Below are 27796 nucleotides of genomic sequence, written 5' to 3'. Positions count from 1 at the left end.
CATTTTGCTTTTTCCATTTAATGATGGATATTGATTAAAATTTCAGTGTGTGATAATAATTAAACCCTTACAAAAAGAAATATAGTGATTTGAATATACACTCAGTAATCAATGAATTATGACCACCTACTTAATAACGTGTTGGGCTACCATTCGCACGGATAACAGGACTATTGCCTAGGCATTGACTCTACTAGATGTCTGAAGACGTCCGTAGAGATCTGCAGCCATGCTGCCTGCAAGGCTTTCCACACTATCGGAATAGATGATGGTTGCGGGTACATACGCCTCACTTCCCGTTCCAAAACATCCTACAAGTTCAATTGGATTGAGGTCAGATGAATTTGGAGGCCAATAAAGCTGGGTGATACCTTCACTGTGTTCCTCTAACCACTCGTGCACACAGTACCTGCCCCGGCGCCTCCGTAGCTAGGTGGGAAGGAGTAGCAGTGCGTAACACACGCTTCTTGATTAGACCGGGGTTCGAGCCCGTCACCACCAAATACGGAGGATGCGGAAAGGTCAGGGAATGACCACCGCGTATCCCTGAGAAATATGGCCTTAGTTGTTAATGCTCCTAAAAACCAAATAACTAACTAACTAACAGTAGCTGCCCGATGACTCGGGGCATTATCGTCCTGAAAGATCCGATTTCTGTCCAGGAAGAAATGCAACATGGCAGGCTGCATATTGTCTTCTAAGAGCTGCCGGTAGACCTCACCAGTGAAACATTGGTCCATACTAGGGCTTACAATACCGGTCAAAATCTTAATACCGGCATTTCGGTATTTTTAATTTATGAAACCGGTATTCCAAAAACAAACGTTTTTCTCAATAAATTTTGATGACAGTTAGATGCAATAAAGTAAGGAAAAAAACTAAGTACTGTAATTACTTGAATTCGTGTTTTAAATAAACTTTTATTGCAATAATAAATATTCTGAAAAAAACCATTAAAAGACATATTGTTACTGCAAAGTTTAGTTATGTTTAAGCATCCACACTACCTGTCCGAATAAAGTGAGCTCTTAAGAAACATAAGCAATCAATAGTATGATCGTTAAAAATGGATCTAATTTTGATACATACAGTATTTGATTAGCGGCAGAAAATGCCCTTTAGATTCTATTCTGGTACTATTGTACTGAGATAATCGTAGATGATCTTAGTCCATATTTTCTAGGCTTTGAATTTTTCTAGAAAAAATAGTTAAAAGTATTTAATTTAATTTCCGACTCAAGTTCATCTTTTAAAATCTCATTGGAGTCGGGCAATTTCTTATTTTGGAAAGAATTTGCCAAACACTGATGTTCTGTTCCATGTTGATCTTCCATGGTTGAATTATGTTCATCATTATCTTAAGGAGAAAGACTTTTTATTAAGCGAAGTATAATTTTCACTATAGTATCTTTACTGAGTCTGGCAGAGAGGAAAGAGTGGGGATAAGGAGTAAAGAGAGCAAAGAGTGCAGTTAAGGAATTCTTCACATATATAAATGCAAAGAACAGAAGGACAAATCAGATTGGACCCTTATGTAATGGACGTGGGATAGTATTAGATAACATAGCTGAAGTTGCAGATGAACTCAGCAGTTACTCTGCATCGATATTTACATAAACAAAACCTTTGTGTCAATGAGATATTATGGAAGTGAAATTGAAAAAAATGTAATTAATGATGTTGAAATCTCAAATGATTATTTAATGAGAACTTCCGCGCCTACAGCGAGTAAGGCTCCTGTTGTTGATGGCATATACCCTATAATCTTAAAGGAGGTGGCAAGTGAGTGCATTGAACCATTAAGGCTAGTTATGAGAGCATCAACTGGATAGAAGAGATTCCGTTGGATTGGTGTAAATTGGAACATAAAGGCGTTTCTAGGAGTGTAACGGGAAATTACCGACCGGCCAGTCTAACTTCAGTAGTAGGGAAAATCATGGAGACAATGATCAAGGGTGGAATTCAGGATCATTTTGATGGAAATGGAATTCTGTAGGATACATAGCATGGTTTTGTAAAGGGAAAATCATGTTTAACAAATCTGGTTAGCCATTTTGACAGGTCACTCTTGAGCTGGATTTAGGAAATAATTTCGACATTGTTTATTTGGATTTCAGCAGAGCATTTGACTCAGCCCCACACGAGTGGTTACTTTATAAGTTGGAGCAGGCTGGAATCATAGGGAAAATCCTTAGAGGGATAGCACGATGGCTTGAGGGCACCAGGCAGAGGGTTGTGATAAATGGTTATTCCTCAGATTGGGTTGATGTATTGTAAGTAGTGGGGTTCCCCAAGGATCAGTATTGGGACCACTGTTGTTTTTGATTATCTTAAATGACATCTATAGAGGGCGTGAGGTCTAAACTTGCAGATGATTTAAAGGATCAGTAGAGTAGTTAATAATTACCACCAAGCAGGGCTTCTTCAGAGCGACCTAGATAGACTTCCGGGATGGTCAGAAAAGTAGCAGCTATGCTTTAATTCAACAAAATGCAAGGTCTTGCACCTGTGGAACAGCAACCCCAAAATAACTTATACACTTCGTGGAGTTCAACTAAAGCCAGTAGTGAAGGAACGGGACTTGGGGGTTACGGTACCCGTTCTGACATGAAGATGTCCGAGAATTGTGGACAGGTTGCAATGTTTCATAGTGTCCTATCGATGATTTATCGAACATTTGCTAGTAGAAATAACGACGTCATAATCACATAAAGGTGATTTTATAACGTTTATGTGATTAAATTATAAACAATTAAGTTTTTAAATTAGTACCGAAACACCGGTATTTTTTGTATCAATACTGGTATTTCAATAACGGAAAAAAATGACCGGGATCCCGGTATTGTAAGCCCTAGTCCATACGCTCCAGGGATCCTAGTTCTTGCCAGCAAAACATTCTCCGTATCGTAAAAAATTGCAATTCACCTCCCAATACATCGTATGCTCCGTTGCCTATGTATTAAGGTACTTTTTAGCTTGAAGATAAAATTCGGTATAGAATCTATAAAGGTAAGCCCACAAGTCAGTTTTTGAATTTTGTGGCTTAATAGCGAGATCTGTTCCATCCGCTTCACGAAATAAACAAACTACAATTTTATTACGTGGGTTGTCTGCATTTCCTCACGCAAAAATAAACTAACTCGTGGTGAAAAATGTTTAATATCGATATGAAAGAGAGAAGACTGTTAATTAATTATAATTCTTTTGTATTTTGAAAACTCGTAAAACGTATATATAGCTTTTGATACTCGTATATATAGTTTTTGATATTCAAGATTGTTATGTGCATACGCTGTTGACTTTAAAAATGAGAATACATTCTTATGCGCATAAATTTTGTGCTTTACTGTGTTATACAAAGAGATTTTCTCTAAATTAAAGGGAGTAAAATTAAACGGAGAAAAAAAAACTTACCTTATCCGAAGATATGCGGGATTCACTGAATTCAGCATGGAACGGGAAAGAATATAAAAGATAAGAGACGTATAAACTGCAATGACATGGTGAAAGAGTTGGCATATGAACATCATGAATACAACAGTGTACGTTAGAATTAAAGCTCCGAATCCTGCCCGCTGAAGGCGAAGCTTTCTGGTGTAAGGATCATTCACTAAAGAATACAAATATATTAATAATGGCATATTAAAGCAGCATAAATGAAGGTTCCAGACAACTACAATTTAAGATAAAAATTATTTAACAAATTTCACTGTGATACTGATAGATCGTTATCCGAGTTTAATACCTTTTTCCAGTGGTCAATAAGTCCTGCATTCAAATTTAATTAACATAAATCGAATATGTGAAGAAATCAGCAAAACTTAATTGATCATAAATCACTATTTATTCAACCGAAAATATTTTATCCAAATTTTGCAAAATTAATTGTAAGTTGTGTACATGTATCTAAAAATTTCTAGCATACTAACAGGCTCGGCTTTGAAGCTTGTGAAATGAAAATTGGCACGCTAACAACGAGAACCTTTCCTTCATCTGATAAGTACCACAGTTTTGCTAAACCCAATTTACCGCGGCGTCTCCGCACTAATTATCACTTGTAATGGAGGACTGTTCCGTTCACTTTTTTTTTTTGACAAAAATTCTGTTTAAAATTCGATTTGCATCTCAAAATTTCTAGCATACTAACAGGCTCGGCTTTGAAGCTTGTGAAATGAAAATTGGCACGCTAACAACGAGAACCTTTTCCTTCATCTGATAAGTACCACAGTTTTGCTAAACCCAATTTACCGCGGCGTCTCCGCACTAATTATCACTTGTAATGGAGGACTATTCCGTTCACTTTTTTTTTTTTGACAAAAATTCGGTTTAAAATGAGCAAAAACATTGAATTTTTAGAAGTAGTCATGAGTCATAATGAATTAGTAATTACAGAAATTAGTAAATTACAGAAATGTTACAAAAAATATTTATTAAGTAGATCAAACTTCTTAAAGTATCAAACTTCTAATTACAGAAATTAGTAAATTACAGAAATGTTACAAAAAATATTTATTAAGTAGATCAAACTTCTTATTAAGTATCAAACTTCTTAAAACTGGAAAGAGTCAAAATCTGCATTTGTTGATATTCTAAAGGGAGTAAAATTAAAAGGAGGAAAAAAAAAAAACTTACCTTATCCGAAGATATGCGGGATTCACTTGAAAATATTTCTCTAGCTTTGCTTAGTACAAAATTATCTGCAATTTTAATATACAGTAGTTCAGTTCGCTGACGACGTCATTTAGATTGAGAAAATAGCCAATCTCCATTCTTGAAGCATCATTGACTGCATGTAAGTTTTTATAAGTTTAAGTTTCGAAGAACTTTTCCTGATGTTACAGTGAAAATTAAAATAAATGAAATTCTTAGAGAAATGTTGATGTTGAAAATGTATATCCTTTATGAAGCATATTACATCGATGAATGTGTAGGAAGGTGTACCATTCATTTTCATTCTTTTTATTAACACACACACACACACACACACACACACACATATATATATATATATGTGTGTGTGTGTGTATGCATGCATGTAACTGTTCAGTGTAGCGGCGGCACCTGAAACAGAGTTTAACTCTACCAGTTATCATCGTATTGTTTACAGAATGCTGTAGTTTGACCAAATGTAAATCACATGTGGTGTGGTTTGTATGTGTCTGGTCGGTCTCAGGCGCAGATAGCAAGGTTTCCCCCCAGAAATTGGGGTTTTTCGTCCAGCAAAACAGACAAATCGACTCTAGAACACACGCAATAAACAGACATAAGACACAGCACAGCAGATGAATTTAATTATTCGGGTGGCCTAAATATAATAGTTTGGTTTTTTGGTTTGTATGTGCTATCCTCAGCACGAGGAGGTGGTGAGCCTGTATTAACTTAATTTCCCAAAAAAGGGGCAGACCCCACACCCACCGAAGGCAATACTAAATCGGTGGGTGCCAGCAGATTTCTGTAGTTTCTCAAACCAGAGGGAAAAAAATAATAAATAAATAAATAAAGAAAGAAAGAAATCACTGAAGGCTTCGTGAATTTCAGTACTACTAAGGATAATTCTGAAAGACAGCAGGATGCGAAAGGAAAGCATATATTCATAATGATGCGTCGTTAGAACTCGTCGTGGAAGTTCTCAGTAACTGCCTTCTTCTGTTGAAAACGTAAACAGAAAACTGTTAAATGGTTGAAATTGACAGTTTTAATTAAAATGTTTACATTGCCAGGCGAGAACTGCGGAACTTTTTCCAGTAGGGAATTCCTAAAGTCACAATTATAAGGGCAGCGGAAGACAACGTGCGCCCAGTCTTTTCGCTGCTGACAAAGGCAAGTGTCATTATTTTCTCAATCCAACTGAACAAGTTTCGATTTGATGGAACCGTGCCCAGTGATGAGAAAAGACGTGTAGATATTTGCCGAGAACCAATATGAAATTTGCCGATCAGAAGAAAACATTACATTATCGATAAAAATGTATGTTATTCTACCCTTGACTGACGTGGTCGGTCCAAGATCTTGCCAAAGGTTGATAAGTTCCCACTAGATACGACGTTTTTCCTGCTTTTTATCATTTAAAGAGTTTGCAGTAATACCAGAAAATTCCATTGTCAATGCGTGCTTGAGATGATAACAGAACGATCTAAATATAAGATGAAGATCTAACGGCAATGTCCCACCTATTACTTTTAGGGCATCCATAGAAACTGTCCTGCAGGCACGTAGCATACAAAGCAGTATTGAGTGCTGAAGAGGGTGCAGTTTAAGTCGAAACTTTATAGTCACGCTCAAACCACATAGCAGAAGCATAAGCGACAATTGAAAGAAACACGACTTTTTAGTTGAGCGTCTTCGAAGAGCGTCTTCCTGCCAAGACCCCAGCGAGATTTCGAAATTTTCACTATAGCCACAGTAAATTTTTGACCTTCTCGAGAAGATTGTTGATGTGTAGGGTGAAATCTAGTCGGTCATCTACCCCAAGATATTTCAAGTTACGGACGTAGGTTATTTGTTTTCCATCAATTTTAATATTAGGAGGGCGGTTCAGATTAGATTGATGGTTAAATGATATCATTTTGGTTTTCGCCTGAGGTAAAGTAAGCTTGTTTCGTTTAGTCCAATCAATTTGGTCCAGAAGGATTGCAGACGTCCTGGTTTAAAGCTGACTCTTGAACCTAAGCTCGTACGATTGATTTCTTGCATCACATGCTTCTATTACTATTACTATATCCAGAAACAATAAGAACCAAGTGGTTTGCGTATGCAATTGGGACAATAAACTAAAATTGCCTGATAAGCGATCTATTTAAAACAATGTTCCAAAACAGAGGTGCCAGTACAGATCCTTAGGCCATCCATTCCAGAGAGACCTCCTAATTGTCTGATTTTTGGATGATACTTGGATAACCCTGTCTCTGAAGTTATTCCGGATGACCTGATAAAGCTGCATCGAACATTTTACAGCACGCAGAGCTTCGAATGCACTTTCCCACCACTGAGAACCGAACGTATCTTCAAAATCAATTAAGATAACCAAATGGTAATTCGAATCCAAGTTCTTATTATGTTTCTTTAGTTTTTGTAAAGCATCCTCTCAATACCCTTGATAAATCCGAATTGGTGAGTTGAAAATGATTCCTGATCATGAAATAAATCTGTAAATGTATGATAAATCATTCGCCCAAACAGTTTGCCTAAGTTTGGAAGAAGGGAAATAAGACGGAAAGATTTTGGATGTGCCAAGACCTTGATAGGCTTGTCCGGCTTTTTGATGAGCTTCATCAGGGCCGTTTTCCACAAACGCGTGAAGACACCATTTAGCAGACATTTGTTAAACAAATATAACAGATATAACAAATATAATATAACAATTCACCAAACTTCTTTATTACAACATTTTCGATCAAATCCGGTGCTTGCAACTTAGATAAGCTGAGTGTTTTCGGTGGTGCTTTTAACTTAGATAACGTAAAACAGTCTGTTTCCAGGCTGGTAGAATATTCAGAATTAATTTTGCGAATAGATGATTGAAAGTGGTTTTCAGAGGAACTGTCATCGACAAGAAACAAGCCATCAAGAATAGATTAACAGTGTCAGTCCAAGTTAAAGCTTCCGAGTTATCACATATTACAGAGTTATAGGCCCTATTTGTAACCAATTTGTCTCTAGAGATTTTATATAGAAGACCCCACGGGTCATAATTTCCAGTTGTTCCAACATAAGCGTGCCACGTAATAACCTTTTGTTTATTGATTTCTTTATTATATTCTTGTTCCGTGCACGATAATCCCTTTATCCTCTTTAGTTTGGTAACAATACTCTCCGGCCAGGAGCGATGGCGTTGAAACAGCCTTCTGGCACGATGTACTCTTTTTCTCAGGTCAGACAGGTGAGAGTTCCACCAGAGTACAGAAAATGCCTGAATTTTCTTCCTTCTAATTGATGCAGCAGTAGCACGGTGAAGGGCTGCCTGTGCATAAAAAACGTACTCGTTTGGATTCATTGATTCAAAGTGGCAAGGGTGTCCTCGTTGAAGGTTAATCGTAAAGAAGTATGGAAGAGTGGCCATTTTATAAATTTGGTACAGTATCTATCAAATTATCTATCTATTGTACCAAATGATCTATCGTTTGTTATTTAGTTTTTAGAAGCATTAGCAATTAAGGCCATATTACTCTCAAATTATCTATCAAATTTAAGGGAAGGTGTACCAGCAACCAATAAAATCAGTTATCTCCAATTTCCTTCAACTTTCTCTTACTATTTTGTGCGCATCTCGCTGTTCGGATTTCGTCCTCGCATTTTTTTTTATTTTTTTTATTGGAGCGCTGGGCCTAAGGCAACCCCCTCTCCCTAAGGCCGAGCGAACGGGCCGATGTTTAATGTGTTCATAATCAGCTAACGTCTTTAAATAAGTAAGTCATTGCAACTACAAGTTTAGTTGCACCCAATTGAAGATGGTCGTATTCAATATAACTATATGGAATGTGACTGCTGCACAAGTTATCGTGTAATGCACTACGGGCTCGAAATGGATTAATAACCGGAACGCCATTCCGGTTCTGCATACACTCTATTTATTAAAAAATAGGATATTTTATTAACTAGTTTACTGATTCATAAACGTTCCATTTCGATTTTTGGTGCATTAGCAGTAAGCACTGCATAATAACGTATGCAACATTTGCAAATGGAAAACGCATTCAACAGCACACCAAATAAGCCGTTTCGTAACTGTTATGACGGTGTACGGTGAGTTACAAATTAAGGACAAGACAACTAGACGTCACAAGCAATGCGGAAGAAAAGGGAGAGTGAATGTTCTTCGTAAGATATGTGTGAAGTGTTTTCTGCGGAGGTAAGAGGGCAGTAACCGCGGAAACTGCTCACCACAGAAAACAGCACTTGGCAAGGTGGCACAATACGACATACCGTCCACCGATTGGAGCATAAAAAAGATCCAATTTGCATCTAAATCAAATACAAGGTACAGATATTAATACATAGAATAATAGATTAACAGTAGCCGGAGGAAGAGATGAAAGTGATTCTTGCGCTGATTCTTTTGGGACATGCAAAGGCCTGGAAAGAAAAGTGTCCTTGGTTACAAGCCTTCTATGGATCCTCATGTGACAAGCAACATGGACTGTATTAGGGTTACTAAGGAGACGTTTATGCCAAACACGACCAAATGCTTTTGAAATGACCAGAGCAACTGCTTGAGTTTCACCAAATTTTTCCATTGAATTTGTCCATAAATGGGTGACATAAGACAATATACTCGTATCACGGAATCGGTATGAGTCGTTGATCCGATGGAAGGTTTCAATATGGAGTTTAGGAGTTGGCAGTTAATGGATTTTTCTATTACTTTAGAAAGAGGTAAGTGCAATGGGACGATAATTGAATGAGAAAGATTTTTCCACCTTTTTAGGAACTGGCTGGATGTGATAAAATTCCAAGCAGAAGGAAAAATACCAGCGGAATTAGAAAGTATAAAAGGGAACAGAAAGCTCAACTCCGGAGGACAGATTTTGAGAACAATTGGAGAAATACCATACGGACCTGAAGCTTTCTTGGATCAAGCTTGTTCGAAAATTTTTTGATTTCTTTTTGACGGAAGACCACAGAAGGCGTTGAGTGGAGTGTATTTGGAATGGCAGGTGGTAGTTTACCAAAGCTGTCAATACAAGGAAAGTAGGATGCTAGTGATTCGTCGGCTTTATCTGTCGCTGAGGTGGCAATAGAACCATCGGGTTTCAGATGATTCAGATGGGCAAATAGCTGCGGCAAGAGACCACAATGCTCGACTACTGTTTCGACAAGAAGGAAGTTTTCTACTCTTAGCTTGTTCAGCATCTAGTTTGGAATGTTTAATAACTGCTTTAATTGATGCGAGCTTTCGTGTAGGCAGAAAATTAAGCTGGAGATTTAGATGCAAGCCAGTTACCATAAGCAACGTTCTTATCTTGCACAGCCTTAACACATTTATTGGAAACCAAAGTTTAGATAAAGGACAATTTTAATTTGGAATTGCGGAATAAAGTATTTAGTTCCTGCAAGAATAATTTCGCTGACATAATCTAAGCAAACATTGACATCAGAATTTTTAAAACAGTAATCCAACCAATTTGAAGAAGAATAAAAATCTCGCAGATCATCCCATTTTGCATTCTTGTAATGCCAAATAACAGGTGGCTGAGAATGTGCATGAGAGAAAGGCTCATTGAGAAGAATCTATCATTAAGTTGTGATGTGAAGTGCCTAGATGTTTACTCACCTCGACCGTGTACTTGGAAGAGTTGTTCCTGAGGAAAAGATCAAGAGTATTAGTTGTCTGGGTTAGGATTGCCGTAAATATGCTTCCAACTCTATTACTAAATTAACTGCAGAAAATAATTTTCGCATTGTTTCTTAATGGAATATTCACATATACAAAACAAATTAACTAAATATATTTAAATATATAAAAATCGCTATTTAAATATTTAAAAATAAATTGTTACCTTGTTTGGCTCTACGGATAGCGTTATCCATCAAAAAACCGCAAAATGGAGCTACAGCAAGAGACGATAACTGTAGTAGTCCATAGATTTCTGACATAATGCTAACTGCAACAAAAATATTTGTTATAATGATAATTCTGAAATGTAAAATCAGTTCTCTTAAATAAACTCTATTTTTCATGCCATCAATATCTTAAGAGAGTGACTGAAGCTCAGTCACTGTCTTAGCGTATTAGGTTTTTCATTACTTAAACACTTTTATTTATTGTGTACAGCTTGATGGGCGAAAAATTCTATTTCAAAAAATGTCTGATCAATATATATTTAGATATGTGAAAATACGGAGTTTGCATTTACTTGCATTATTGCTGATTATTGTTACTTGTGTTGTATTTGAATTTTAATGTTTTAACTTGTAATTTTTAAAACATACTAATACAATAAGTTGTCAATTGAAATAGTATGACGCTTTTTTTCGCACATTTATGGTACGAAAACTATTGAACTTAGGTATCAGAAGTGTTCAACTACTCTATGCACTCATGCATCCGCGCCACTCAGACAAGAGGCCAGCATCTGGTCAGTTCTCCCGATGTCGTGAAAAGCTTCATGCTTTCCCGTATTCACTACTAAAAATTCCAGCGATCCTATGAATAAAGTCCTAAAGATTCAGGCTAATGAATGTACAGGTAATATAACGTATATTCTACACCATTCCTTCATTGAGAAAAGTCCAGATCGAACCATATTTGCATCGTATTGCGAAAGTGTGGTCTGGTGCAGTTCTTGTACGTAACCATTGTCGTGGAGAGATGTTCAGTTAAGCATGTTCTTGTTTATACACAGGGACGACCACCAAGTCAGAGGAGTATTCAGTGAATCATGAATACAATCGTCGCATATAGTAGCACGTTATGATCGCATATAGTAGCACGTTATGATCCCTCCCCGGGTTATCGATGTCATTAAAATTCATGTGGGCTAAAAATTTATTTTTTTAACCAGTTATTTTTCATTTAGTATGCCAATATATGTTGGAGGATTGCTTCGTTGATATACAGGGACGACCACCAGATCGGAGGAGTTTCAATTGAAATGCCAATTGAAACTCCTCCAGGTCGAAATAGTTAATTGAAATAGTTTAATTGAAAGTTTTCAATTGACTATTTCAGTTGACAAATTGAAAATGAAAAATTTAATATACAGGGTGATTCAAGAGGAATAATAAATATTTTGGGAGTTTGTATTATCGATTATACTGAGTAAAAAGTTCATATAAACATGTGTCCAATTCTCAATGGATACGGAGATACCGCAGTTTGAAACTGGCGCACACAAAGACATTATGAGAGGTATTAAAGAACGATAAATGACTTATTGTTTATGTATATGTCTAAGGTGGCACCTGGACTGCAGGCCCATTCGTAGAACCTCTACTAATGGGCCTGCAGTGTAAGTGAGTGAAAAAGTGTGTGTAATATGAAAAAAAAAAAAAACAGGCCATTTCGCCACCAGGGAGTCTACTTCCTGGTGTCCGTCCTGGGTACGAGGATCCAGGCCCGGGTCGGGTCTACTTCACTGTCAGTGCATTGAGCACAAAACACTGCACCCACCAGGTCTAGTGCAATACTGGTGGGTGCCGACTCTCCCCCTACTCCCAAGCTGCCCACACCTGGGAGACGCAAAAAAAAAAAAAAAAAAAAATATATATTTGTGTGTGTGTATATATATATATATATACATATACAGGGTGTCTCAAAAATACACGGATTAACTTCAGGAATGAGTGCCTCATATGTAGACAATAAAAATATTTTATATCAACATAGTTCCGGAAATGCTTGGTTCCCGAATTATTAACCAGAATGTCTTATCTCCCGCAGGTGATTTCCTTCATCATAAGGTACTGACAGAATCTGGTGGTTTTCCATTCCGACCATGTACTCAAATCAGGAGCAAGCGGGTATGCACTTTATGTACGGTTTGGCGGACGGCAATGCACTGGAAGCTCGTCGTTTGTACCACGAAAGGTTCCCAGAACGAAGATGTGCAGACAGGAAAACGTTTGAAGGTATCCATCGCCGCCTTTGTGAACATGGGACCTTTGCACCTCGTGCTGCCGACAGAGGACGACCAAGATCTACGACTCCTGAAGTAGAGGAGGAGGAGATTTTGGATGTTGTGCATGCCACTCCTGGAATCAGCGCACTCAGAATAGCAATGCAACTGGCTGTTCAACGTTCGACTATTGGGAGAGTGTTGCGAGAACACCAACTGTATCCTTACCATCTGCAACGGGTACAGGTCTTGTCACCAGCAGATTACCCTGCGTACATAAAGTGCATATCCGCTTGCTCCTGATTTGAGTACATGGTCGGAATGGAAAACCACCAGATTCTGTCAGTACCTGCGGGAGATAAGACATTCCGGTTAATAACTCGGGAACAAAGCATTTCCGGAACTATGTTGATATAAAATTTTTATTGTCTACATATGAGGAACTCATTCCTGAAGTTATGCCGTGTATTTTTGAGACACCCTGTATAATGGTCAAAAATTAATAAAAAATAAATAAAATAAAATAAATAAATAATAAAAATAAATATAAAAATAAATAAAATAATAAAAAATATATATAAAATAAAGAAATAAAATAAATGAATAATAAAAATATAAATAAAATAAATAATAAAAAATAAATAATAATAAATAAATAAAATCATCCCGCACTCAGAGGGAAAAAAGAAAAAAAAAATCATCCCGCACTCAGAAGGGGAAAAAAATATATATGTCCTACTGAGTGACTGCAAAAAAAATAAAATAAAATAAATAAATAATATTATACAATGTCTCTGTGCATTCATTAAAACCGTAGACATTTGACTACGCTTAGAAAACATAGTTTTAGCAAATTCGTGCATAGCATTAAAGTTAGATCTTGAAGATAAATACGATTGCTTCTTGCCAGGCTGTAAATCTGGAATGGCAGTCCTTAACTTGTTCCTAAATTCTTCATAAATAACACAATCATATAAAATATGATTCTGTTTCCTCACTAGAACAGTAACATAAAGGATCTAATACTAAATTTTTTTTTTTACTAAATTAAAATAATGTAATTTAGACTTATTTTGTGTGGACATGTGTATTTGTAAAGGGCGGCTCCTAGAACGTTTGTTCAACTCCACCTCGTATCTCTGTGAAGAACAGTATCACTACAAATGGGCCAGATATGTTTGTGACGTACGTTTGTGTGTTCTGTTGTTCTGTTCTGGCCGCCTGGCTACCCAGAAGCATCAGTCACCTGGACAGATGATTCTAGGTACTCGTCCACACTACGGGAAAGTGGGCCAGTCCATGTAAAGCACGTACTGTCTCAAGAGAGACTCTGACCCACTTGATGTTGTCAGAAGGTAGGCCAGGATCCTCTGGGGGCCCATTCCAGAGGGGAAAAAAAAAAAACGATCACCCATGGTGCTGGATATGGAACCGAAATTAAAAAAATAAAACATTTATAAAAATAAATAAATAAATAAAATAAATGAAAAAAAAAAAAGTAAAATGGAAGAAGGTAGTGGTGCTGCTAAAAAAAAGAAGAAAAAAAAGCCAAATAAATTAGTAAACAAAAAAAATTATAATAAAAAAATGCATAAAAGAAAGTGATGCTACTAAAAAAAAAAAAAAGAAAAAAGAAAGCACTTAATTTTGTCTGCAGGCCGAGGAAAATTTTCACTTCTTGAGGATTTGAGTTTATATATTATTAAAGGAGATCTAACCAGCTATGCATCAGAAGGACCATTGTGCTGCATCCTGTTGAGATCTGTCGACACTGAATGCCTTTGAAGAAATATCCCTTGAGCGAAAGCCTGAAGAATCTGATATGACTCCGAGCTTTGAAGCAGGGACGACTCCTGTCCTGGTTGAAAATTAGTAAGTGCTTGAAGAGGAAGTCTGAGATCATCATACAGGAACAATGAAACAAGATGGGATCCCAACTCTCTGGTGATCCACACGAACAGAGGTCTGTTTGTGATAAATTGAACCTGAAAAGACTCTGGTTCATCGATCCATGTCCTGTCAACAGGTAGGATGTGAATATGTCCATGCAGAACCACAATCGAACACGTTTATCAAGGAGAAATTAAATTTGTGGTATAAATTTTCTCGTTGTCGCACCAACTGGAGCTGTATCCCATCGATACTGCCAGATGTTAACTAACTCGTTCCACAGTCTCCTTCTTTCTCTTTTAGCATCATCTTGAAGGTTGATGGTTATTCCAAGAAATTCGGTCTCAATCTGCTTTTTCAGTCTGTATAAAAATCCTCTATAAGTAACTTGCAAGTCTAAAGGTAATGTTACGGCCATTACTTGCAGAGCTTGCGTCGAGACTGTCCTGCATGCCTTAACTAAACACCGCAATATGGTTCTCTGCAATGAGGCGAGTTTTGCTTTGAAGTGTTTGAGCCGTGCCCTGTGAAACCATGCACCGGCAGCATACGTGATCAGAGGAAGGAAAACTGCATTGTAATAGATCCTTAAAGTTTTTCTGGAGAGCTCCCATTCAACAGGGTACACCCTAACAATTGCACCAGTAAATCTACATATTTTAGATGATAAGTTTGTCAAGTGAGGAATAAAATTGAGACTGGAATCAATTACCACTCCTAGAACCTTGTACTCTTTAACTATGGGGAGACGAATGTTGCTGATCTTGACCAACGGAGGACGAGAGATATCCAACTTTGATCCAAGAATCATCATCTTTATTTTTGACAAGCTGATTTTAAGCTTATTGGCCACCGTCCAATAGGAGAGATCCCGGAGAACCAAATTTGCGGTAGTTTCAAGATCGACCGTAGAGTTACCATTTACCAAGATGGTGAGATCGTCTGCATACGCTATTATTTTGACGTTATCGAAAGATCTGGAGATCCACTGCTGCAGCACCATGTTCCATCTAAAAGGACCCAATATAGAGACCTGTGGGCACCCTCTAGATACTGATCTTGATACTTGACTATTATGGTTCTATTGACAAAGTAATTACGGATTAAAAGGTAAAGGTGGTTGTAGCACCTAGCCGATCGCAGACGCTCCAGGACGCTCTCCCACCAAAGGGAGTCGAAGGCGCCCTTGAAGTCGATGAAAACGGCCAGGGTATATTTATGTACCGAGTTTTGAATTGAAGAGACAAAGTCCACAAGAGCATCCTCGCAGGAACGTCCGGGACAGAACCCATATTGACTCCTTGAAAGCAGATCCTGTTCTACCAGTAGGGTATTCAATCTAATGGCCATTAGTCCGGCTTTCTGATCAACTTAACTAGAGCGACCTTCCAAATTTCCAGGAAAGTTTCTTCCTGAAGGCATCTGTTGAATAAGTTTAGAAGAACATAAAGTTTTAATTTCAAGACTCTGATAATAAAAATGTTTTCTACAAGATCCAGTCCTGGGCACTTCTGAACATTAACTTTATGCGAGACAGCCTACAGTTCATCCAACGTAAAAGGTTCGGTGGTTGTTGATGACACATAAAATTGTCAACTAAGGCTGAGGTAGGATCATCCAACGGAAAAAGAGCATCTAAGATTGCATATGCAGAATCGTGCCAGTTCAGTGTTTCCACAGAATCCGCCACAATTGAGCCAAATATGTTAGAACCAGAGGTTTTTCCTCTTACAATCTTGTATAGAAGACCCAAGGGTTAGCATTTCCAGAGGTGTTAACGAAATTCATCCTCGTTTCACACTTTTGAGAGGCAATGGCCTTCACGTAGCTTTTCCTCAATGAAGAATACTGCTGGTAAAAACGATTAACGTCGGCTTGGGGGCCAGTCTCTATGCCTTGGGTAGTACCTACGGGCTCGATGAACTTCCCTTCTTAACTGGGATAACTCCTGCGTCCACCGTGAACACGTCTTCTGATTAACTCTCTTTTTTTTTCTAGAAGACTTGTATGACTTTTATTATAGCATTTTGAATATAGTTCACATGATGAGAAATAGGTGAGGTTTCAAAAGAAGCAAGTTTCTGTTCGTCAAGGTCCAGAAGAATGGAAGAGTCAAAAGCATTCCAGTCAATATTTCTGATGGAAAATCTTATTAATTCTAGCTGTGAGAAAGTGTGTGAAGATGGAACAGCAGAATCAGGGGAAAGCATATAATAGATGACTCTATGGTCACTGGTGCACCAGTCCGTATACACAGTCCAGTCAGTAAGCCGCAAATCGAAGTGAGAGTTTGTCATCGTTATATCTATATTAGATTCTCCTGCATAACTTGAGAAAGTATGAGGGTGATTAGGCTTGTTGTGAATTGAAACACAATGATTAATTATGATTATACAGACAATACAAACAATACAGACTTATTGTTTGTATTTATTGACTCTTTAAATGATACAAAACACAAATAATTGACAAATATTTTAGAGTTCACAATAAATGTTCGAAAATCCCACCGCCAACCTCAATGCACTTTACAACTCTTGTGGTAATATGACGTGTTGTTCTTCTGAGGTCGTCTTGGCGTTCCTTTATGAGGGCAGCAGTATCCAAAATGCGAGCGAGCAATTCGTCTCTTGTATTCACCTTTCCTTTGTAAACTGTGCTTTTCATCCATCTCCACAAACAAAAATCTAACGGAGTGAGGTCTGGAGACCTTTGTGGCCAAGAACGAGACCACCGCGGCCGATCCATCGTTCAGGGAAAGTTCGATTTAGATATTGTATCACCAGACGGGTATAATGTGTAGGAGCTCCGTCATGCTGAAAGTACATACCAATCCTTGTAGCCAAGGGAACATCCTCCAATAGTAGTGGAAGTTCGTTTTGCAGAAATTCTAGGTAAATGGGCCCTGTAAGACGATTTTGTAACGCAACAGACCCAATCAACTGATTGTCGATGATACCGCACCACATGTTTACAGAGAAGCGCTGGTGAAAATTTGTTTCTACAGTGGCATGTGGATTTTCGTCTGACCACCTATGAGAGTTACGGGTGTTGTTGATATCCTCACGGGTGAAAGTAGCTTCATCACTGATCAGTATTAATGGAATTAATCGGCAATTAGCATTTACCCACCGACAAAATTCCAATCGTCTCCTGGTTGAAGGTGTTGCACCCGCTGTATGTGAAATGGATACAAGCCGTACTCAGTTAATGTTCGCCATGTTGTTGTCTGTGACACCGATACGCGTAGAAATTCTTCGTGTGCTAATAGTAGGACTACGGATGCCTTCTATCGACTGAAGGATGTGTTCTATTTCATCCACATTGTTCATTTGCACGTTCAGAAGAAATATGATCGCTGGGAACTGTACCAGTCTCACGCAGTTTGGTGTAAACACTAGTAAACGCTCTTGAATCTGGTATTCTGCGCTCGGGAAACCGTCCACGGTATTCTCTACAAGCAGCAGTAGCACTTCCACAACAAAAACCGTAGACAAATACCATATCGGCATATTGAGCATGTGTGAAGATGTGCGGCATTCTTAACAATACTTCTAACGCCAAACAGTGTCTAGTTATAACTGCTTCTTGGTCATATCTGATTCAGGGAGCTGTGCGTGATAGTTTCAAACAGCTGTATTTCCGTATTCATTGAGAATTGAACACATGTTTATATGAACTTTTTTACTCAGAATAATCGATACTGTAACCTCCCAAAATATTTACTATCTTTACTATTCCTCCTGAATCACCCTATATATATATTTTTTTTTTTTTATTTATTTTTATTTTTTTTTTCCATTTATGTTTATTCTTTTCACCCATAGACTTGTGGTGTACATCAGAAATGAAGACAGTGTTGCTATTTTGCTTGCAGTTCCGGTCGTTGGCACCTGATGAGAGTTCTGTTTTGTAAGTTGTGCAGCAACATCCTTATTTGCTCAATTTTTTTTTTGTCATGTATTTTTATTATGCATATTTTGTTATCTACCACTCTGTTTCTCTCACTTCCTTTAATTTTTCATTTCTCACTTTTGCTTCAGTTCTTTTATTAATTTTACTTACTGATCTTTTATTCTTTTTCCTCTTCCCTTATATATATATATATATATATATATATATATACTATAGGTAACTCTTTATAAAGACCCCTCCCCCTAAGAGGAATCAGAAAAAAGACGTTACTGCATATCGATAGTTCAGTGGTCTCCAAAGTGGGGTGCGCGAGACAATCCGCAATAAATAAATATTTCTTAATTATGAAAACTTTATTTTTTCGAAACGTAAGTGAAAATAAAACTTATAAATAAATGTATTTTTAATACTTCAATATGCGGCCTTGTGTGATCATGCCATCAAATGCACGTTCAAGTACAAAATGTATCATTTTGTACTCGAACTTCAATTAGATTTTGTTTTGTATTTTTTTATTTGTGATATTTTAAAATTATATAATGATTTTATAAATGTGATTTTAGATATAATGCTTTCCATTTAAATGATTTATAACTAAAAAAATATTAAACTTATATATTTAATTTTTTTTTATTCCGGGCTGCTCGCTAGTCCTTTTAAATATAATAAGGGTGTGCGACCAAAAACGTTTGGAGACCACTGAGATAGTTCATAAAATCTGCAAAAGAACAAACAAATGTTTGAATATATAATATAATTCTATTAATATAATATAGTATAATGTAATTCAGAATATTTTAGTATATATCAAGGCCTAACATAGAAGAGGAATTTGTTTCAAATTAAAATAATCTGCGAAATAAGTGTTTTAGTAGCAGCGTAAGTTTTAAAAGAGAATTATAAAGTTTATAGCGGTTAATTTACTTTCGCAGTTTGGTTGCACTTAAAAAAAAAAAAAAAAAAAAAAACGACGTACGAGTTCTAATCCTTGATGATATCCTTCAACGAAACTTCATTCTCGAACACAGCGGGCTCCTCTTCTTCATCACTACAAATTTTAGGTTAAGGTACATATTCTGAAACACCAAATATCCGCATCCACTTCGGCGTACTCTTCAAAACACATGCTTACCTCTAAGTTTAGGCAATGACTCACATCCTCAAATTTATTCACTATTGTCGGTCTCGCGATTAAGATCGCGAGAACAGTCCGACAATAGTGAAGAGGAATAAGGAAGGAAGAGGAAGATTACATGTGAAGCTTCATTAGTTGCGCCATTCAAGGCGACAAAAAAAAAAAAAAAAAAAAAAAAAAGCTACGGCCGCCGTAGCCGAGTGGTCAAGCGAGCAGGTGCATAAGTACACATGCCTTGAGTGACTGGGGTTCCAGCCCGTGCTGTTTCTCGTATTCTGTCTATCTTGTGAATTCCTCTGACCGTTTGGTTGTCCCGGAGTATAAACAGAAAATTTATTTAAATCCAGCACGTTTGAAGCCATTGGAGATCACTTTTTTCCTCAGCCTCATGCTATGCTGAAACACGTAAATACTTTGGCTGCAGTACGTAAATTTCGCATTGCATTTTGCTTTCGAGACATAGTACAACTTTGTTTAATAGCTTTCTTTGATAGTTTGCTTAAAGCACTGAATTACTACTTGATCAATGGTTGAAGAAGTGATGTATTAAGTGGAGATACTCAATAGTGATTGTGCAGTAGGCCATTCACTTGGCAATAACGGGTGCAGATACTTCTTCTTTCGTGCTCTGATCCTATCCGATGCAGTTACTTCTTCTTTCGTGCTCTGATCCTATCCGATGCAGTTGATTTCTCTAAGCTCTCAATCTTTTTTTTTTTTTTTTTTTGATCTTTCAGAATGGTGAACAGTGTACTGTTAAGAATGCTGACTGTTTAGCGATGTTTATTTTATGACGCGCCCTGTTATTTAGAGCTTGTAAAATCATCATTTTGCAGCGAGTGACATATCAATCAGCATATAATATTATATCGGTAATCGCAGTCTGTACACACAGTATAATTAACTTCTAGCCAAAAATTTATTTCATTACTCCAATGTAAAATCTTAATTTTGTCTGCGATTGGCAAAGCTAACCATTGTGTAGGACTCATATCGATAAACATAATATATACACAATATATACACTGAGTTGGCTTTACATTGGCAACACCCCCCCCCCCCCTTGTGGAGGAATGGACTGGTCTGTGACACTGGGGAAGTCTCAAATTCGGGAACGGCTAATATAAGATTTAGTTCACACACATGGCTATCAGTTTTTGAGTATCTGCGAGGAACAATGAGTCGGCGTCGATATCTTTCCGACTTCGAAAGTAAAATGATTGTAGGGTTAAGACGTTCAGGTGCCAATATCTCGAAAACAGCCAACATGGTTAATATTAGGGCCACCCAAAATCTAATTCATTTGCCCATGTGTAATACGTTCATAAGTTGCGTTTGTTCTCTGGTCGAATTGCCTGTGTTGTTGGATGAAAACGCGGGGGAAACTTGCTATCTATGTCTAAAACCGACTAACTCAGCTACAGAGCCAACATGGTTAAATGCTCCCGTTCTGTAGTGTCAAGAGTCTACGGTGGCCTGCTCAACAGCGGTCGAACCAACCAACCAAAGATCACCCGTGGGACAGCCATGTGTGGTCGACGCCCGTGGTGAGCATCGTATGTCTCGTTTCGTAATATAGCAGCGACGCAGCGCAGTGGTCCAGCAAACCATCCAGTACAACGCAGGGATAGCAAGACCAATATCCACATGAACTATGCGCCGGGCACAGCTCGTATAGGTTGTAGGTGGATAGCCATCATGGGTACCCATAGCTCACTTCGAGTCACAAGAAACTGCACCTCTGATTGGCATGTCAGCACTAACACTGGAACACTGATACATGAAATCGGCCCTCTCGTCTGATGAATTCCATTTCCAACTCTATCATGATGGGCGTATCCGCATTTGGGGAAAGCAACATGAAGCCATGGCACCTGGATCATTGTTGGTGGTCGACAGGCTGGAGGCGGTGGTACGTTCTCTGGTCGGGGACTATTTAGGGACTTTTTTTTTCGTGGAATACCCTGGGTTGTCTGATCACTGTTAATCAAGGCTCGATGGGAACGCCTATTTTTCTATTGTCGACGACCAAGTACATCCCTTCATGATAACAGTGCATCCAGACAATTCCAGCATCTATCAACAAGACAGTGCATCATGCGACAAGGCCCGGTAGGTTGCTGTTTCTAGGAACATGACATTGAATTCTACGTCCTACTCTGACCGCCCAACTTACAGTATCTCAATTCTCAACCCAGTGAGTATGCTTGGGATCCAATGGAAAAAGGCCTTCGATGCAATGACCATCCACCTGATTAATGGGTGGGCATTATTGGACACATTGTGCAACCCATGGGTAGCACTGCCACGGTGTGTTTTACGTACACGTATTTCCTGGAATTTGACAAGCGTAGCACTGCTACTGTGTTTTACATTTTTCCTAGACTGTGTGTCATTATTATTATTACGTATTTGTAAAGTTGCAATATTACGTATCTCACATTCTACGAGACATTCAATACTGCTTCACAGTTCAGTACAGTACTATTTACTTAATTTTTAAGACAATTCGATTGCTGAAATCATTTAGCATTATTTATACCTCCTAAAATAGTATTATGAAAATAGTATTAGACAGTCCCAACAGCCAAAATAGAGGCACAATTCGACCCGCAGCCAGTTTCAATAAAAACTCAGTAATAGTTCATAAATTAACGTTTTTTTTTTTTGTAATTTATACTGTTTCTACTTATCGTCTGTACATGTTGCATAGTTACGCATATACAAGTAAAAAAACAGAAGTGGATAATATAAAAAAAGTAATTTCCCAATAGTTTTTCAATGGATGTAAAACAGTTTATGGTAACGCGAACTCACCTATACTCATATCGGTGGTGATCTCTCCAAGCCACCAGTTAAAACTTCCATTGTAAAATATTAGTGATAAAGCAGAAACAGTTCCGGCATACAAATGCAAGAAGTAAGATGAAGTTAAAATAGACTCCCGCAGCGAAGGGATTTGAGGATTTGATATGTTTTCCACTGTAACCTGAACACTTATATCTTGGATTCCGTACGTAAGTGCACCTACGAAAATAACAAAAAATGATTAAAAGGTCATTCGCGCTCTAGTAAAGGAGAATTGTATAACTTTGCGTAAACATTTAATTACAAAATCAACTACTTACAAGTTATCTTATATCTGCCTGTCATACTGTTTACTATTAGTACTTGGCTTCCTGCTGCGATTAATATTATCTAGCCTTCATTTGTTGCTTTCAGGCAGTGTTACATTTAATAAAGATCATTATTTATTTATATGTATTTATTATTTCACTGGAATTCACATCTCTAGTGTATTAATGACGTATGCTCAAGCAACAAAAAGACATCTATCAGTTGAAACCCAAACGGTGGTAACCATACCGCCAAGTGGGAAAGATGAGTATTGGCCACCAAACCAAACGACTAGCAAACAAAGTAAAGCCATAAATACTCTAATTACTTGGCCCACTATGGCCATAGTTGTTGATGCGCCTAATAAATCCCTGAACAAACAAACAAACTCAAATTACTGAACAACCAGATGCCTCCCCACAGCAAAACACTAAAGTAACTACAAATCCTGATGCAAACAAAACAGATTGCATGGACTTAGAAGATTGCTCACAGCAAGACGAGCACGTACTAGAACTATTCACTGATGAGGATATGGACACTGAAAAACCATATTTTACAAAGAAGGGGAAAGGGAAACCTGACCGAAACAAACCTTCAGCCCCTCGAGAACAAATCGAGGATTCTACTAAACTCAAATAATGCTGACATTCCTGCAATGGAATTTTATTATTATTATTATTATTAGCTACATGGTGCAAGGAAGTGTAAGGCTTATGCTGCACCAACAAAAAAAAAAAAAAAAAAAAAAAATTCCCAAGTTACCCTGAGAGAGAGAAAGAAGTAGAAGGGAATCACTAAGAAAGAGAAGAATGATGATATCCAGCTCAGGACCCTGCGTGTGCCAAGCCCATACTCACCAGATGTGAGCCCCTGGGGTAGTTGTAGAGGATATCGCAGTAGTTTAAATGACATCCACTATCTCCTCACACAATATGAACCTATCGCTTTCTGCCTTCAGGAAACCAACCAAACCCCACATATAACTGTTTCTCTCCGGAACTACACTGGTGTTCAAAGAAAGTGCATCACCTAGGAATTTCACATTTCTAACCGTTTGTTGCGATGGTATGTTACATTAATGACTAGCATCACAAATATAAATATAAACAAAAGATATTTATTAATAGTTAAGGCAAAGCTAAGTAATATTTGACAGGCAGGTGCTCTCAAAATATTCCAAAATGAGCATTTGCAATCTTTATAAAACAGTTTTGGTAAATATGACAATTATGGCTGAAATATTATCAGAAGCACTCAATTTGCTTCAGTTTATCATTTTAAATGAAAAACAAAATGAAAAGAAAGTTCACCAGGTGCAAACTAATATTTAGTTGAACCGCCTCTGACCCTGATGACAGCAGCACACTGTCGAGGCCGCCTCCGTATCCAGGTGGGAAGGAGCAGCAGTGCGTAGCACACGCTTCTTGATTAGACCGGGATTCGAGCCCGTCACCACCAAATACGGAGGATGCGGAAAGGTCAGGGAATGACCACCGCATATTCCCGGAGCAATATGGCCTTAGTTGCTAATGCTCCAAAAAATAACAGAACACTGTCGAGGCATTGAAAAATTCAATTTCTGAAGAAAGATAATCAACTAAGTTCGTGGTTTATGGTTGACAACTGTGTACTTTTGGGCGGGAGACTCCGGCTTTTCTATAATTTCTCCGTGCTCCGGTTCAGGTTTCAAGTTCTCCGGCGGGCCCAACAAAGGGCCAAGTATCAAATATAAAAAAAATTAAATTTGCTGCCTACAATAAAACTTTCTTCCCACACAATACTACCAAACTACTTTTTTGCGTGAACCATACGAGCTGTGTACTCGTGTAAATTTTAATATGGAATGCCAGGAATTTATTGAATTCCTTAAACAACCTGAACATATCCCATTCTTAAAGACTGCAGAGCATCGAAAAAATATAATTTTAAAAAATAAATATAACTTTTTTTTGTAACTTTGTTTTATGAAGCTTCATGAAATAAAGTTTTAAAATTTTATTAAACTTATTTATCAGTCTGTACATAAAATATTACTTTAAAATTATCTTAGCCATTCCCCCCCCCCGTAAATCTCCGGCCCAAGTCTGTGAAAGAGTTGGCAACCCCATAATTCATGTTTGGAAGCTTATTAATAGTGGTTCCATCGTGGTTCCAAACACGAATTATGGCTTCCTGAAATTCAAGACGGGTCTTTGGTTTCTTTCTGGCAACGCGATGCCAACAGTTCTCTATAGGATTCAGGTTCGGGCTGTTTCCTGGCCACCTAAGAGTTGTAATGGACCGTTCTTCCAACCATTTTTTTACCTGTAACAAATGTAAACACATTACTGTCGAACCTGTAATGCAGAAATGAAGCTAAAGTAACTACAGAAGTGCCTACTTACACTTTTCGCCCGATGACAAGGAGCAGAGTACTGAAAGATACAGTTACTTGGCAGGTTGAAATGGTCTCTAATGGTTGGCAGCAATTTGCCTTCCAATACAGCCAGGTATCCATTGGCATTTACGGAACCTTTTATAAACTGCAGATGACCTACTCCGCGATACGAAATGCACCCCCATATCATTTGACTGGTAGGGAATTTCACTGTAAACACCATACAGTCTGGGTAGTATTCTTCACCACGTCTACAGCGAATCGTTTGTCTCCCATCAGAGCAGGTTGAATTTCTTCTCATCCGAGAAAATAACTGACTTCCACTGCTTGGGGGTCCATTTGACATGCTCCTTACACCAAATTAATCGGACATTTTTAATTTTCTGTGCGAGGAGGGGTTTTTCTTAGGACGACGGTCTAAAAGTCCATTTTTGAAGAGGCGTCTTCCGACTGTTACTGCACTTGCTACCACTCCTGTATGTTCTTCCCATTCTCTTTTCAGCCCTGACGAAGAAGCTTTATGGTTTTTAAGACATAAGCGCTTCAAAACGCAGTCCTGTTTTGGCGTAGAGACTTGTTTGCGTCCTGTTCCTTTTTTCCTATCAGCAGAACCAGTATTCTTGAGTTTGGAAAGAAATCCACTCACTGTCGACTGTTACAAGACACTCTATAAGCAATATGGCGGGGTGAACATCCTTCCTCACCTGAAACAATAGCACACTTTCTTCGTGGCGTCAGCTGCATGTAACTCTCTATCCTGACATAAGCAAGGAACGACCAACTGTTGCAGAGCGTGCTTTTATAGCTGAAAGTAATAGCCGATGCAATATTACGTCATCACTTACGCGTGTCAATCTTAACTGATGCAATCTCTAAGAAATAATGCCATGTACTTACGTTTACTTTCTTTCTTTCTTTGAACACCAGTGTATGTAATTCATTGGCAAGATCGTGCTGTACACATCTCTAACAATCGGGCGCATGGAGGTGTGGCATTGATAAGCAACGCCCAAATATCCTCCAAACCACTCCCATTAAAAACAAACCTTAAGGCAGTTGCAGTGCGAGTCAACGTTAATTTTGACTTGACTATCGTCTCGCTATACTTGCCCCCAACCAAAATATAAGCTACGCCGACGTAGACCTAGTGGTACAACTTCCTCAAACCTACTTTATCCTAGGGAACCTCAATAGTCACCATGCTTTATGGGGAAATCAAAATATGGACAAACGAGGACAGGTTATAAAAAAGTTACTTGACCAGCACAATTTCATTACTCTCAATAATGGCACACACACACTTATACTCATTTACCTACAGGATATTCTTCAGCTATTAATGTCTCTCTATGCTCGGAATCCATATATCCTCTATTTGGATGGACTATTCATAGCAATCCATTGGGTAGTGTAGTGACCATTACCCAGTGATATGCCGGATTGATACTAACGTTCCCCACTTTTCTAACAGAACTGTCAAATGGAACTTTTTCAAACCGAAATGGGATATATACAAACAACTAGCAATACTGGAAGAAAAGCAGGTCCAGCAAACATCCATAAACTTGGCCGCAGAATATATATCTAACCAAATACTACAGGCAGCAGACCATGCGATTCCAAAGCAATCCAACAAAATATTAGCATGCTCAAAGTTTTGGTGGAATAATGAATGCAGCATGGCTAAAAAAGAAATGAACAAAGCATGGAACATCTTCAGGGAGTTTCCAACAACTCTCATCCCCTTTAAACAGGCTAGGGCAAAATCAGCACGTATTAGATATATTAGCAAAAGGGAAACATGGACACGTTTCGCCTCCACAATTATAAGAACTACAAAAATACAAAGCTTATGGGCCAAAATACGACGCATGTACTCAAAACATCTCCACATCAACCTTCCCATACTAACTGTAAGCGGTTGTGATTTTACAACAGCAGTGGAAATTGCATATGCATTGGGCGAATCGTTCATGAAAATCTCAGCCACCACATCTTACACACCTCATTCTCAGGTACACAAGGCACAGGCTGAGAAATATTTCATCAACTTCGAATCAGCGTCTAGTGCCGCATACAATATCCCCTTCACAATGACAGAATTGCACCATGCTTTAGCCGCCACCAACCTCTGCAGCAGGACCAGATAGAATACACTACATCTTGATAGCACAACTTACTGAACCAGCCCTTAAGACAGTGTTACTTTTTTATAAGAGAAATTTCAAACAGAATACCTTCCCGGACAAATGGCATCACGCTTATGTTTTGGTATTTCCAAAACCAAGGAAAGATCCTACAAATCCACATCACTACCGAGCTATTGCACTCACCAGCTGTATGAGCAAGGTCCTGGAAAAAATGATCAATGCCCGCCTAACATGGTTTCTAGCCCACAACAACCTTCTTAACTCGGTACAATGCGGTTTCCGTGAAAGCAGATCCACTCTTGACATACTGATTAAGGCAGAAATAAACATCCGTGAAGCTTTTGTACCTAAAGAACACCATGTGATGGTTCTCTTTGACATAGAAAAAGCGTTTGACACAACTTGGAGGCATGGTATAATGCCATCTAAGACGCGGACACCTACCAGAGTTTATCAAAAACTTCCTCCATCATCGCTCATTTCAAGTTAGAGTCAACAACCAGTTATCTTCCAATTTTATCCAGGAAGAAGGAGTCCCACAAGGTTCAGTACTAAGTGCCACCCTATTTAACATAATAATGAACTCCATAACAAAAGAATCTACCACAAACAGTGTCCACTACCCTGTATGCCGATTACTTCAGTATCTCCTGCC

The 27796-nt window shown here is 38.1% G+C and overlaps 2 protein-coding genes across 2 annotated transcripts in view; both read right to left on the bottom strand.

Moving 5' to 3' along the window:
* LOC150090916 (equilibrative nucleobase transporter 1-like) overlaps positions 1 to 22392 on the bottom strand; it is a 42735-nt gene extending 20343 nt beyond the window's left edge. Inside the window, exons 1-3 of the mRNA XM_090380643.1 lie at positions 22312 to 22392; positions 10497 to 10601; positions 3415 to 3610 (exon numbers count right to left, since the gene is read on the bottom strand). Of these exons, the coding sequence (XP_090236769.1) occupies positions 3415 to 3610; positions 10497 to 10601; positions 22312 to 22321 (311 nt within the window). The 5' untranslated portion in view covers positions 22322 to 22392. The remainder of the gene's footprint in view (positions 1 to 3414; positions 3611 to 10496; positions 10602 to 22311) is intronic.
* Positions 22350 to 27796, bottom strand: part of LOC150090915 (equilibrative nucleobase transporter 1-like) — a 64347-nt gene continuing 58900 nt past the window's right edge. The window contains exons 6-7 of the mRNA XM_090377384.1: positions 22391 to 22521; positions 22350 to 22355 (exon numbers count right to left, since the gene is read on the bottom strand). Coding sequence (XP_090233510.1) covers positions 22350 to 22355; positions 22391 to 22521 — 137 coding nt within the window. The remainder of the gene's footprint in view (positions 22356 to 22390; positions 22522 to 27796) is intronic.

This window comes from Mastigoproctus giganteus, chromosome 1 (genome assembly GCF_048544385.1).
Source record: "Mastigoproctus giganteus isolate SK-2022 chromosome 1, ASM4854438v1, whole genome shotgun sequence".
In the NCBI taxonomy this organism is placed as follows: Eukaryota; Metazoa; Arthropoda; class Arachnida; order Uropygi; family Thelyphonidae; genus Mastigoproctus; species Mastigoproctus giganteus.
The sequence above is the reverse complement of the archived record's forward strand: the minus strand, read 5'-3'. Positions and strand labels throughout refer to the sequence as shown.